The 14,812-nt window shown below is 35.6% G+C and overlaps 1 protein-coding gene across 3 annotated transcripts in view; it reads right to left on the reverse strand.

Moving 5' to 3' along the window:
* Window positions 1-14,812, reverse strand: part of LRBA (LPS responsive beige-like anchor protein) — a 365,208-nt gene that overhangs the window by 301,248 nt on the left and 49,148 nt on the right. For all 3 annotated transcript variants that reach the window (XM_085058223.1, XM_085058224.1, XM_085058222.1), the window contains exons 13-21: window positions 14,053-14,221; window positions 12,517-12,596; window positions 10,351-10,413; window positions 8,473-8,570; window positions 5,902-5,994; window positions 5,018-5,126; window positions 4,362-4,443; window positions 2,604-2,727; window positions 2,164-2,356 (exon numbers count right to left, since the gene is read on the reverse strand). In XM_085058223.1, the coding sequence (XP_084914349.1) occupies window positions 2,164-2,356; window positions 2,604-2,727; window positions 4,362-4,443; window positions 5,018-5,126; window positions 5,902-5,994; window positions 8,473-8,570; window positions 10,351-10,413; window positions 12,517-12,596; window positions 14,053-14,221 (1,011 nt within the window). The remainder of the gene's footprint in view (window positions 1-2,163; window positions 2,357-2,603; window positions 2,728-4,361; window positions 4,444-5,017; window positions 5,127-5,901; window positions 5,995-8,472; window positions 8,571-10,350; window positions 10,414-12,516; window positions 12,597-14,052; window positions 14,222-14,812) is intronic.

A 14,812-nucleotide genomic window follows, 5' to 3' on the forward strand; every position in this document is an offset into this window, starting at 1 on the left:
CTAATTTGATTATGTAGTTAATGAGTAGCTATGAAATATCATAGTTTTATATGGATTCTTGCTTGAATTGTATGTATTATTTACCAAAAAAGTTCAAATGGAAAATGCACAACAAAGGCGAAACGTAAAAATCTTGATAATGGCATCATCATTCAAATAACTATTGACATTTAGGTGCTTTTGCTGTTTAAACATTTTCATTCAAGCTTCTGGAACCAGTATTAGTACTGATGCCTAAAACTGAACTCCTTTGTGAGTCCTTCAATATTCCACCACCAACCATGCCATCATCCAACTTCCTCTGAAGTAGGCTGGAAGAACAGACAGAAATTACATATTGACCGGAAAGCCAACGTTAGGCTTGGGTAAACTTACAAGGAATTACTCCTACAACCAAGGACACCTCCCTATGGCAGCATGCCAGGAACCAAAAATGAGAAACAGAATGAAGCAGGTCATCTTCTCACTCACTATGACATTGCATAAAAGCATACAGTCCTTAAAATAGAAATAAAAAACCTCCACATTATCTACACCTCTATTTTTCAGTCTTTTCCTAAACTGGAGGATTTTGTTCTTGACATTTGGCCATGGCATCACCCCAAAATGTTGGTTTTTTCCCCTCTAGGAACTCTAGATCATTGATTAATCACATTAAGTCACTAAGGAGAATGACCAAAGATCCATATAACATTTTGGACATAGATGTTGTTTAAATGACATTTCTGACATTACATTACCTTACAGAAAGAGTCTAAAAAGAGAACTACAGATTATAAGATAATGTGCTAGCTAATTTCTAAATTCAAGACACCAAAGCTCTATATAAAAATTAGAAAGGTGGGCTTCTTTCATTCACCTCTCCATCTTTCCCCAGGGACAATTTCCCAAGGATTCTCAGCCATCACACAAATGCTAAATTACACCAGTTTTATAAAGAAGTACATTAGGGATCTTTACTGTGGCTTGCACTGTGGCTTGCCACTGTACAATATATCCATACCCTCGGCATCTTAGGGCGAAAAAGAGGAAACTGGTTTTTTGAAGAAAAAAGGAGGAAACTGGTTTTTTGTATTTGGCAGAGCCAACACAAAAGAATATTAAGAATGGTCCAACACCTAAACGCCAGGGTTAAAATTTGGCCCTGGGCACTTTTCACCCGAATTCCACTCAGCTAAGTGACTGTTCAATAAAGTTATTTCACCCAGTTTTAATACACAGATTTCTACATTTGTCTCCTCATAGCCTAAGAATCCACCATGGAGCTATGAATGCAATAAATAGAGCTGCAAAATGACAGTGATCTTGCTTTCTGCAGGGACTGACCTATTTCAAGGAAAAAATAATGCAAAATCAAAGAACTCAGAAATGCCAACCACTCCTCAGTATTATAAAGTGATCTTTAATATTCACAGATATCCTTTTCAAACTGTTAAGTTGCACACATTTCGAAATAGATAATTTATCATTTAATTCATGTTACATAAATATTGTGATAACCAGAACCATTTTGAGGCCCACACTGGCCTCACTCTTTTGTTCCAGAATAAGGCAATATAAAATACCTTTTGTACTAGTGTGCCTTGTTCAGAGAACCCCTAGTAACTTTTACGATGTAACTCTGGTTGTAGCAACAACAAAATTCAAACAGAACAATAACAAAAGGTAATAGTCTCATTCATACTGCATGCATTTGCACTCTCACCTTGTATTCCATAACAGCTTAACAACTGAAGCATCTGCCTTAACTTGGATTTCTTTGCATTTTACTCATTTGTTTTACAGCCTTTTGATGTTACTAAAAGGTATTTTTGTTGATGAATAGCTATGGTGCGCCACCTTGTGTTCCTGCTGTTACTAAAAAGCCAGACCAGCACTGAAATTTTTCAGAAATGCTCCTGAAATTTGATTAATCTCAGTTTTGGTATCAGGATAAACTAACTGGAGCAACAACAACAAAAACGTATTTGTGTTAAAACAATAAAATTAATATTTAATTGTCATGTATTTCAAAGTTATGCAACGTAACAGGTAAAAACACAGGGCTTTAATTTCATTACTGACCTTCACTTCAAGATTATTTCACTGAATGATACAGCACTTAAAGGTTCTAAATCTAATTACAGAGCATAACAAAATTTCCCAACTATTTTAAACACTCACCTTTGAATGTGTGATTGATAGTGTGTCCACCCACACACGCCAACCACCCCACTCATATTTTATTGCATGGTAGAGCAAAATCCGAAATATGGTGTACACCATCTCAGTTATCTTCTGCTCCTCAGAAGTCTTTGGATTAAAACAACAAAGGGAAAGCATCCACTCCTGCCAGACTGAGCACTGCAACAAACTCCTGCAAAATACACACATGCCATTGAATCATATTTTAAAATATGTCTTAGAAATATATACATCAGCTAAGTTAGAAATTCAACTTTTTTTTTAATTTCTACATGCAAGCTTCTCTAATTTTACATACTGAAGACTATACTACAGAATTTGCTAAACAGCAATGAAGCTGTATCTGCCTAATGAGTTTAATCTACAAGGAGTCCTTGTTACTTATTTTGTATACTTGTGCATAGAGCAAAACATCTTACCTCCTGTTTTCTCTGCTGTTATTAAAAAGTTTAATCATATCCGAGAGAAAGGCTCGCCGGATCTCCAGAGTTTCTGGACACTGTGGAGAATTACGGATCAACATTGCAATAACCTTCAAAATCTCTGTAAAACAGTTCATGAGTAACAAAATATTAGGACTAAGCACAGCATAAAACACAAGGCCTCTTTCAACAGTGTTTGTACAAGAAAAGCGACACCACATAAAGATTTATACTGAGAAAAAGCACATCTCTATTGGAGGAGGAGGTTTAAGTGAAACAAATCCCTTCTTCCAATACTTCTCTAACCTAGTCACCCATCAGGGGTATTTGAAGGCCTCTACAGCTGAAGAAAATAGAATTCATTGAATTATCATGTTTAAGCAACACAAATATTATTGCATGACAATAGACAAGCTATCAGAACCTGTCAGAATATTTTTAAATGAGGTTCACATTAAAAAAGCATCCTTTAGAAAATCAATATAGAAGAAAAATGTGTAGATTTTGCTCTGCCTTAGTAATGCTGAAATTTCAAAGACCAACTTCAAACTAAACAGTTTCTGTTATAAAAAATTTTCCTGTTACAAAATCTTATCTCATATGATTGCAATGTTTTCTCTATTTTTAAGAGGTCAAAATTGTGGGTACATCACAGTTTTTGAAGCAGTGGGGCAGTCACTGTTCTTGTTACTTTAAAAGAAGTCAGCTTTGTAAATTGAAAAAAAAGGTGCAATTTGAACACACTGTGACAGTTTCAGTTCATCTTGTACAACTTCTTAAAAGAGAAATTCCTAATTTGGTAATATTAGCACTGATCTCAAAAAAGGTACTCTAGAAGTCACTCTTCCTACTAGATCTACATAATTTCAGACTCAACTCAGACTGCATATGCACTATACTAACCACAGCTGTGACTGCCAACTTGAAAAATCTTAGCAGAAAGTAACAGAAACTTGCTCCCATCTCTGGCTTCATACAGATTTACCAGAAGGCAAACAGCATAATACAATCAGATTTCTTTCCTCCATATCTGCTTTGATTTCCTTTCTCTTCCCTCACTTTTCACCTGAAGGAAACCCACAATTGTAACCTACATTTAACGACAAAGCAGCTAAGAAAGTGAAGAATTTGTGATTTCTCCAGAAAAAATTAACTCCCAAAACTATCATAAGTCCATAGTACAATTTACAGAGCACATTAATAATCTATATAATTCAGAAAAAGGGATCAGAATTTTCTCTAAGTTCAAAATACATTTAAAGTTGCATATCGAGATATTTCTAATAAAGTAAGCTAACCAAAACAATAAGCAGATAGATTTCTCCTATTTTCCATCAAGCATTGTCATACTGAATGTAATTTAAGATGAAAACTGTTTCCATATTTCAGGTAATTTAGTCTGACATCACTAAATAACGCATTAAGAATTTTGCTGGAACCTTAACATGTATTAAATCAAAGTATCCTGTGCATGCAAGTCTTGAAAAACCATTTCATAACATGACTGCACAGGCAAAAAAGATGAGTTATGAGCTACATACACATTTAGACACATAAAATGTCTTTCAAAAAGCTATAGAGACATACTTTCTATGTAACTCCAATTAAATACAAGTTATCTGTCTTTTAGTGTGAAAAAAATGTAAAACTGAGATTAGAAGACTGGTAGATGTAATTAACAAGCTTTTGATTGGTGGGGTTTTTTTACAGCAGACTTTTCTTAAGGTAGCGCTTAAAAATGTGTACAATTCTTACGAGGATTTTGTATCTTCACCGTTGAATCTGGGTCAGGATGTTGTTTATGTATTACTTGAGTGCAAATCTGTTCAGTCAGAATCTAGCAAGAAAGAAGAAGATGCCATATCAGTGTGCATGAAGACAGCTTGCTGAAAAATAGTTAGATACAGCACCATCACCATCATTCTAAAAATCATCCAAAAAAATTTCTACTCACTAACTTTGTCAATAATTTATTTCATCCTGTTCCTAAAACTCCATAAACTAATTTTTTTCTATTTCCCTCTTAAGTGAGAGAAAAAGTTATTCATACTGTTATTAAGTAACTGTACACTATTATTTAAAATAAACTGGAAGATAAATTTGAATCTAACCAAAGCAATTATCATAAGGCAAGATCATTGCAATAATAAAATTCCACATCTATATGAGCATCTGCTTGAGACATACAGGTTACTCATTATCTAGAATTGTTCATAATGAGCATAACCAAGTTAAGGAGGGGGTAAAATCCTAAGTAGTGAGCTTTGTGGGGGGGAAAAGGCAGCATCCAGCTGCATCACACTAAGGTTTAATGTCATCTGGAACAGATCAGTACAAATATGTAAGCAATTTTCTAACAATGTCTTACAAGTAATTAGAAAGACTGGATCCTAACTACAGTGTATTTCTACCTCAAATAGGACATTGTATGTGGTCATGGTGAACAAGCTTGTCTGAAGCATCAGCCTTTCAGCCAACAAAGAGAACAATCCATGTCCAAGCATGACTTCAGCTTTTCTCCTAAAATGGTAAAGAAAAAAAAAAATAAACTTATGTATTGAATTTGCTTTAGGGAGAAAAAGTTTAAAATGCGTGCCTCAAGAAATACAAAAACACTGTTAAGGTATTTTTCTTGTATGTTCCTTAAATCTTTCACTTTTGGTGAAGGAAAAGGGGAACAGTTCAGATTCTGAAAGGGCAAGTCATTCCCTGAAGGCAGCCACCTTTCTTCCATAAATGAGGTCCACTCACCCATGGGCCTAAAAAGCTGAAACACAACCTTGGGGATTTCTCAATAAACACTGAGGAAAGGACACCTTTGCCCTCATTTAACTTAAAAATGCAGCCATGGACAGCAATCTCAATAGCTGTCTACTATCAGTCAACTTGAGACATATTAAACCTGGTTCTCAGTAACATGGGGTTCCATCTCACCAGTCTAACTCTTGCTATTGATTTCAACTTTAAAAAGCAGGAAGCCATACTGCAAGTAACCATTAAATCAGCTTGATAAGGAAGTGATAATGCCTGGACACTAGCTGCCAGTAACAAGCAATTCCATATCAAAAATATACTCATGACAAATAGAATGAAGGGTAGTTGAAGAAGAGTAGCTCCTATTCAGTGAAGCCTGTTTGGTGATTAACCTCCAATATAGCTTTCCTCCCTTTACACACAAATGTAACACATCCAACAACTTATACACAAAATAACATAGATAACATATGTGCCACAATCCACCTTTATTCCTTCCTTTCTTAGGAGGTTTAGTTTTAAGGCCTAAATCAATACTTACTTTGGAGCAAGATGCTTTAAGAAATATCCCATCACTTTTAGAGCTTGCACCCTGATGCCTTCACTTTGTGATGCTAAAAGCTTGTAGACAACCCTAAGTGGAGAAAACACATTGGTCTTCTGTCAGTGTGAAAAATAAAAAATGCAGGGTTTTGATCCTTGTAAATATTCCATAAAAACTTTAGACATGTAAACATATTTATCAGTTATCTGATAAATATCAGTTATCTGATTTCTTTCATAGCTTACTTTTTGGACAATCAAGTGCTTATGGTCACATCACTATCTGATTTTAGTTGGACTGCAGTTCATAGTATTCAACAGATCTTTAAATCTGTGAAATATGATTTAGCTTCTATCTACATGGACTACTAAGCTCTCTCTGAAAAAAGAAAATATTAATTTCCAAATGTTCCATGAAATCATATTTGAGCAGAAGGCACAGTACTCAGCTTTTACCATAAATAAGTTATGGTAAAATTTTTGATGAATTTTTCATCACATCACTATGGGGAAAGAAAAAAAAACTATCACATTTAAATGGTTCTGGAGCCTTTCCAAAAATATTCCATGTTACAACATGGCATTTTAGATCAGCAAATTTTAAGGAGTTCAAAGGACTTCAAATTTTTAGGCCTTATGTGAGCATTCATCACTAGTTCTGTACCTCCACTTTTATATACCCAAAAATAAATCTCAGGACACCTAAACTCAGACAAAAAAAAAAAATTAGCACTATACCAGAAAAAGTTAAAATCTAAGGGTGATTAAAAAACAGGATGTCGCTGTTGAGCAGCTAGCACAGTAAGGAAGTCAGTTCTCAGTGTCAAGAAGGAAAAGGCCTTTATTGTTTTGATTTCATCATATATATAGAGTTTTCAAAAGTCACCCAGATTGGTCAGTCAAAAACCTCCCCCTAGGCCTGATTGGCCAGGTCTGCACCGTCCAGATCTTGGGACACTGTTTTCAATAACATCCAAACTTTATCGTTATTTATAAAACACAAAAGGATTTCTCATGGGAAAGACCTGTGCTAGCCACAACAGTTATATAACAATTTATCCTGGGAAAGCTGCAATCACAGCAATTATAGAAGGAAACAAATACGCAAACCTATGATGCACTGGCCATTCAACCAATATAATCCAATTCTCTGCTCTTCTTAACAGAACAGTACGACGGTTATCTAATTGCATAGGAAATAAATATTTCCTGGTTTTTTTATTAGATTGGTTACTTTAAATTTTTTAATTAAGAGAACTCCAAATATCTATAAAGCTTAGTAAAACTATTCTTGAATTTCAAGAATATCATGTCTTTATTGCAAAAAGTAGATGTATCAAAAAGCATCCAAATAATCCATTAAGTGGCTGGACACAATACAGGAGCAAGAAGTGTAACAAATGAGAGAGGAAAACAAAGTGATTTCTCACTGTGGACTCACTATTCATGCTGACTTGCTCATATACTTGTTAACAAAAAAGAAAGCACCTACTGCTAGTTGTTAAATAAAACCAAATGTACTGCTTTGGAGACCTGACATGACATTAAAATACTTTATTATTTAGAGTTTTTATTAGTTTCCCATTCATAATACATCACCATACAAATGAAATAAAATCTGAGGAAAATGGGTTAAAAAACAATAATAATAAAAAAATTAAAAAATAATAAAAAAAAAAATCAGTCTAGCACTAAAAGGGGAGAAAACAATTACAAACATGCCTGAAGGCAGTCTCTTGAGTAAGGGCAACTGGAAAAAATATATGAATAAACAGGGGTTAACCAATAGGTGCAACTAAATGTATGAAATGAGACTCTGCCTTCACACAGTGAGAGAATTACTACTCCCTATATCCTTCTAGGAATAGGTCTTGTATTTGTTTGCCTGTAGCAATTTTCTCCCCACTATGCTAAGATAGGTTCCTTGTAAATTAGAAAAGTTCAATACTGTGACCAGCCTCGGAGAGCCACAAGACAAAATCAGAGCAGTAACTTAAATCTTCTAGCAGATTTTCTACTTGTGCTAGAAGAATTTGCTACTTTCCCTACTTTTCTCTCACGATAGTGATAAACACTATTTTCCTGTTTGTTGGGGAAAAGATTGCAAACAATGCATAGCACAAAGTGCTACTTTGAAACAAATAAGTTTCTTCCACAAAAGACCCATAGGAAAACAAAAAAGGAAGAAAACTAACAAAAATCACAAGACATCTGAATAAATTTTTGTCAGCCCCCTCCCAGTTCTAAAACATCTGTAAGAATGGGAGGTTGAAGACTTGAGCAGCAGTAGATGAAGATATCAATGTACAGACTAACTGAAATGGATCACTCCCTGTTTAAGTCTGACTGACAGCTTGGAAACATTAACAAAAACACCTCATTGATAATAAATCCAACAGCACCTCTTGTCAAAATGAACACCTGGACACAAAAATCTCCCAAGATGAGGAGTCTAAGATTGCAACACATAGACTGACGAGGACCTTTCAGATTTCATGGGAATTCTTGCAAGCAAAAGTATGCTCAAAATACTATTTCCTTTTTTTCCAGTTAGAATATTCAAACTTACTGCAATCCATTCCTCTGATCAAATGCAGGGATCATAGAACCAGGATGCTCTGACATCAGAGCAACTAGCAACTGCAAGACATCCATTAGATTGTCATCCTGTTGAATAAAAGTTACAAATTGGAATTCACAACACATACAACAGAACATTGTTTTGGCTAAAAGAACCACTAAAAAGTATTTCAAAAAGATGTGGAGATTAAGCATAAACTAAGGAGCAAATCATTTTGGCTATGATCAAAAGCCATAAATCTGTAAGGCAAATTCAGAGAAAAGATTACAAAAAAAATACTTGATTTTTGAGGGTGAAAAGTGATACATCAGTGTCTGGGGCATAAGCCTTTGACAGGGAATGGATATTTGGACTTAGTTACTTCCTTCCACACACATGCTCCTCTGTTTGCATGTCTATTTCCCAGTCCTTTCCTGCACAGGAGCTACAAATAAACTGCTGCACATTTTCTGGGGTACAGGGTGGTATTTAATGAAAAATTTCTACTCAGAAATGTTCAAACCAAGAAAAAAAAAATACTACCACCTGCCACACACAATATTTAAAATGGGTAATTCAAGCTGTTCAGTAAAGTTTTCCATATTTTTAGTTTAAAGCACTCTAAGCTACAGTTTATTAATTTCTTCCAAGTTCATTGGAACTAAAAATAACCTAAGAAATAACAAAATGCAACCTCTTTTCCCATACTTTGTAGTATTAAAATGGAAGTTTATTTTAAAACAAAAAAGCCCACAAATAAAACACTGTCCAACCCTTTTGAACAAATACTCTGATTCTTTCTCTATTAGAAAATCTGCTTTACATCCTCCTGAACAACTCTGTTTCACCTGATGATATTATCAGCTAACATAACAGATGCTATCACTGATGAGTGAGCCTTATGAGAAGGCTAAATTTTACTTTTTTCGTTGATATTGTTCTGAATTCACTGCTAGATACCTAATTGTGTGGGATTCAGCATTCATGGATCTTTTACACTTGAATACGTAAACTGCTAAGATATTTAAAGCATCTGAAGGCTATAAAAAGCTTCTGCTATTTTAGTTTACTCTCAGATGTTACCAAGCATCTTATTTTTCACTTCTCCACATAAAGCAGAATAATTTGGATAGCTTGACTATGGTACTACACTGTAGTAGTAACCAATACAGAGACTGAAAGGAAAATATAGGTGTAAGCAAAATACAAAAAAAGAAGGAAAAAATTTATACAGCTTGAAATGAAGTTCAATTAATTCCTTATTTTACCCATTTCAAGCACCCTTACAGAGATGAGATCAGTTAGATTTATGTCCCCATTTCCCTTGTCTTTGATGTTGCATCTGGCATAAAGTGCCTTTTCCTGGTGCTAAAATATGAAGATGCAGATGTATCAGTGGTAACCAACATTTTCTCCCAATTAAGTTTATATGCTCCTCTTAGATGCCATTAACATACATCTTTATTTTTAATGCATGTTTTCAATTTTATTGCTTTATTTAAGAAGCAAAATAAAAAGGAGAGGAAAAACAAAACAAAAAAATATTACTTAGACAGCCTAAAACAAGGTTTTGACTTTTTTTTAAAGTCAGTCTCACCATCTGTTTTTCTGCTTGGTAAATTGGTTTGTAGAACAACATAAGAAACCATTTTGACTTACTGGTTTAATGAACTTCAATCTAACATTGAACATAGTGCTTAAATCACTGCAAGAATATTGGCATATCAGCACACTACTCTAAAGAACTGGACAATGTTTGCTACTTCCTCTGCAGAGCCATCTTGTGGCATAAAGGAGGTTATATTAGAAAATATTCAAACATTTGGTGGTCACAAACAGCACTAGTATGCCACTCCTCATAAACACATCCCCCAAATTAAAAATTACCTCATGTATAGTAAGCAGGTAATTGAGGATAGCCTGCAACTCATCTTCTTTTATTCCATAGTCCTTTAAAAACAAATAGGTTTTAACTATCATTTTTCAAGTGCAAAAGTGTTGTTTCCAAAAAAAGCATTTTTACAAGAAATGTTTATATAACAAAGAAATACCACACAAAAAATTTGCTTTCACTTGATACTATAATATCTTCATAGTTGCAAAGTAGCTTTTCCCCTGTCCCCAAAAACACCCACTAAATGCTATTAAAATGTTTTAAGGCAATTTCAACACAGGCATATAAACAAGATAAATAGCAATAGAGTATATTAAATTGTTAGAGTAATAGATGTTAATTGATACAGGCAATTTGAACTGAGAGCTTCCTGTTAATAAAAAAATTAAATTGAGGCAGGATAAATTACTCCAAAGCAGATCTTACTTGTGAGCCTCATATACCCATATATGTTTGCTTCTTATTTTCCACGACAGAAGCCCACCTTCAGTTGCTATCACTTTGAAGAAATCTCAATCATTTATGGTGCCTATGCCAGCAATATGCCTTTAGGTATTTTTCGTAAAAATAAAATGAAAACCAACAGTTTCTAAGAACAGGATGAGGGTAGGCAAAATGAGGCTTCTCCGCTTTTAGGGCTTTTATTTTTTAAAGCAAGCCTTTCACTTCCCAAAAAGATTTTGCACCACTATGTGCAAATAGAGGATTTGCCAAAGGATCAACCTCAACCTTTTACAATGGATGTGCTTTTCATTGTTGTGCTGGTTTTGGTTGGGGTAGAGTTCCTTCCCAGTAGCCAGCACACAGTGATGGTTTGGATTTGTGATGGGAACAGTGTTGATAACACAGGGATGGTTTTGTTATTGCTGAGCAGAGCTTGCACAGAGCCAAGGCCTTTTCTGCTTTCCACACTGCAAGGAAGTTGGGGGTGCTTGGGGGGGTGGGAGGAGACACAGCCAGGGCAGGTGACCCCAAGTGACCAAAGGGACATTCCAGACCATGTGACTTCGTGCTCAGGATATAAAGAAGGGGAAGAAGGAGGAAGAGGGGAATGTTTGGAGTTCGATGGTCATCTTCCCAGGTCACTGTTACACATGAGGGGGCCCTGCTCTCCTGGAGAAGGCTGTGAACCTGCCTGCCCATGGGAAGCAGCGAATGAACTCCTTGCTTTGCTTTCCTTGTGTGTGTGGCTTCTGCTTTCCCTATTAAACTGTTTTTATCTCAACTCGCAACAAGCTTTTGCTCTAGTGACTCTCTCCCTGATCCCACTGCTGGGGGAGTACATGAGTGCCTGTGTGGTACTTGGTTGCTGGCTGAGGTTAATCCATGACAAACCTGGTTAAACTCTACCCAAAACTGTCCAAGTTATAAATCTCTGACAGAAATTTGAAAAATGAAAAAAAAAAAAAAAGAAAAAAAAAAGAAGAATGAATCTAACACTTAATGAAAATATTTTGGAGTTTAATAGCTAAAATGTCCCTGATACTTCAGTTGCAGAATATCCAATTTAAAGAAAGAGTTAAAGAGTCAAAGGCAGAGCTTTTCTGGTAGCTACTGCTCCATACCGCTGGGGCTAAAGGCAGCAGCAGGGAGAGCTCACTGGTCCATTAGCAACACTGGGGAAGAGTGTAAAAAAGAAGTAGATTCAAAGACAAGAACTGTCAGCCCACAGAAGGAAGATAAGAGAGAGACCAAAACTTATGATAGAAAAGGGTCATGAAAAGCCTGTAAGCAGTAGAGCTGCTGAATTCCAATATTCCTCAAATGTCCAAGAAACAGTTGTGAAACTTATTGATAGTCTTTCTTTTCCTCCTCTGTCCCATTTAATATCAAATGTTTCTCTTTAGTCTTTAACCACTTATGATGCAGGTGATACTATTATGCCAAAAAAAAAAAAAGCAAACCAAGAAATTAAATACTTATTTCCCCAACAGTAAACTTTTCTAAGCTAATAACACCTCCACTTTTGATAAAAACAGCTTAAAAGGGAAAAAAAAAATGCATCTTTAGCATTGCTATCCAAGGTAAGAGCCACAACAAAAAGAAGCACCTCACACAGCTTTTCTGTTTATTTACAAGATTCAACATATTTAAAGCATGTTAGTATTTCTTTCTGAAACGAAACTTAAATATCCTATCATAATTTCAAGCTATCCTACCTTCATCACTAGCTGTTTAATGAACATCAACAAAAATGCTCGCAGGGACAAAATCTCTTTTTGTGTAGGCCGTGGACCATCTACAAAACAAAAGTAGATACTTAAAATACAAATCAGAAGTTGTCATTAGCATGGACTACATTTTCACAACAGAGAAAAATAAAAGGCACTTTCTGGGTGAAGAAGGCACAATTCTAAGTGAAGTGTTTCCCTCACAAAACAGTAATGTGTTTTATCACTTTTTACTTGTGAAATGCCCAGTCAGGGAGGCTCCACTAAGACTTGTATTAGATATGCTTTCCTAAACCCCTCCAAATTCTGATGATTTTACCACTTCCTTGCAGTGCTATGAAGCAACTTCATGCAAGGAATAAAATTGATACAAGAACTTTACATCAGAATTTCCAGACTTTAAATTCTTGCAGTTTACAGCTCTTTAAGTGCTGATAAAGCTCAAAGGAAGAGCTACAAGCCATTATTATACACTGGCTAAATACACAAAAATCAATCTTACAATGCTGTGCACAAAGATCACCTTGAAAGACATGACTTACTTTGCTAACTCAGAGTCAAAAAGGACTGGCTTCTGCCATCCTTGTGTACAGCAGACTTTCAAAGAAACATTTTAAATACTCTAACACTCAGCAGTTCCCCAGAGAAGCAAGGTTAAAAAAACAGGTGCAACCAAGTGTCAAAATCAAGTAAAAGCTTTCATACAGAAAGCAAATGAACTGTTGCAAATACATTTTGGGGGATAGTTTCTGCATTTGCCTGTAGGGTCATAGTTCTTATGATCTTAATCATCACAGAAAAGCAAATCAACTAGAGAATGAAAGTGATCATATGATTCTGGTTTTATAAAGTACAGGCCCACAGGCATATTTGGTTTAAGAACAGTTATTTTCAGCGTAAAATGCTCTAGTCAAAATAAGCCACTAAACTGCATTACTAAGACTGTCCTACTCAGCCACTTGCCTCAGGCTCAATGAATGAGTTAAGAATAAGTAAATCCACGTCTTCATTGAAAAGAAAGGAGGAAACACACATGCTTTGGCTCTTAAAGGATACAAAACACTACAAAATAATCTTTACAGCTCTCTAACAGGAAGTGCTGGTCATTTTGAGAAGTTGGTGGCAGGGAGTCAGACACAGCTAAGGAGCACTCACTATTAGAATATCTAGACCTCTTCCACCACCTGCTTCTCTGAAATTCCAGAGGTTTTTATTAGAGAAACCATATTTCCAGGCACACCTCAACAATTCCAACCTCCCACCATTTCTCTGGGCATTTCTGCCTAGTATTAGTTCACATAATTGTCTGAGGACAGAGGATATGTCTTCTAAAGAAAGCTTCCATTAGGTTGTGAAAAAAATCTTTTAAGGACAAAAGCCCACTGCTCATACCATTACCAAAGGATCCCACTAAAGGGTAATTTCTTCTGAAGCACATACGGTTCTATTCCAAACATTGTATACACAACTTTTTTAAAACAAACATCAGATTGTGAGAGTAAAAGTTAATATGTATGTACATACCTACACCCTTGGGAGTTATCCCACTGCGATCCTGAGGGTTCACCACCCAGTAATAATACTTGAGGGTGTGCATGACCAAAAGAACTGTCCCAACCCGCCGGATTGCTCCATATATGTTAACAGTGGCAACAAACTCAGTAGACAGGTAAGTGTACAGCGTCAGCTGAACCTACAACACCCAGTCAGGAAAACAAAAATCATCACACCTAAATTGCAGCATGTCAGACAACTGACTTGTTTAAATAGGTGAAATTGAACATGTTAAAGAAATAGATTTTCTCTGTACAGCTTAATCTTAAAACCTCTGCAAACTGATGAAAAATTTCACTACATTTCTAAAACTGTACAGTGCTCATAAGAAGATTTCAGCTGGCAAGTTTTGATCAAAGTTGTTCATTCTCAGAGAACAGAGATTCACAAAAACAAAAATACTCGCTGTCAATTTATATTAAGACTTCAAATCTGACACCCGAGATAATTTCCTCTACAAAAACAGCTGCATTTTTGCCAACTAACCGATCCAAAATTCCTTCTCTGTCTGAGTCAAAAGTCACAACTCTGTTCTGCAGAACACTGAGGGTTTCCAAACTCCCTGAAAACCCTGGGAGTCTGCAAAACTTGACAACCATATGCAGCAAAGCAGAGCCTGAAAATAATTCCTCTATGATTTCTGTTGCAGAGCCAGAACCTAGAACTCTTGGGAGTCCAGGCTTAGTTTCAACACTCCCAAATCAATACACCACAAGATACCTTTTTGATA

The sequence above is a fragment of the Lichenostomus cassidix genome, chromosome 4 (genome assembly GCF_008360975.1).
Source record: "Lichenostomus cassidix isolate B80296 chromosome 4, HeHo_3.0, whole genome shotgun sequence".
Classification (NCBI taxonomy): domain Eukaryota; kingdom Metazoa; phylum Chordata; class Aves; order Passeriformes; family Meliphagidae; genus Lichenostomus; species Lichenostomus cassidix.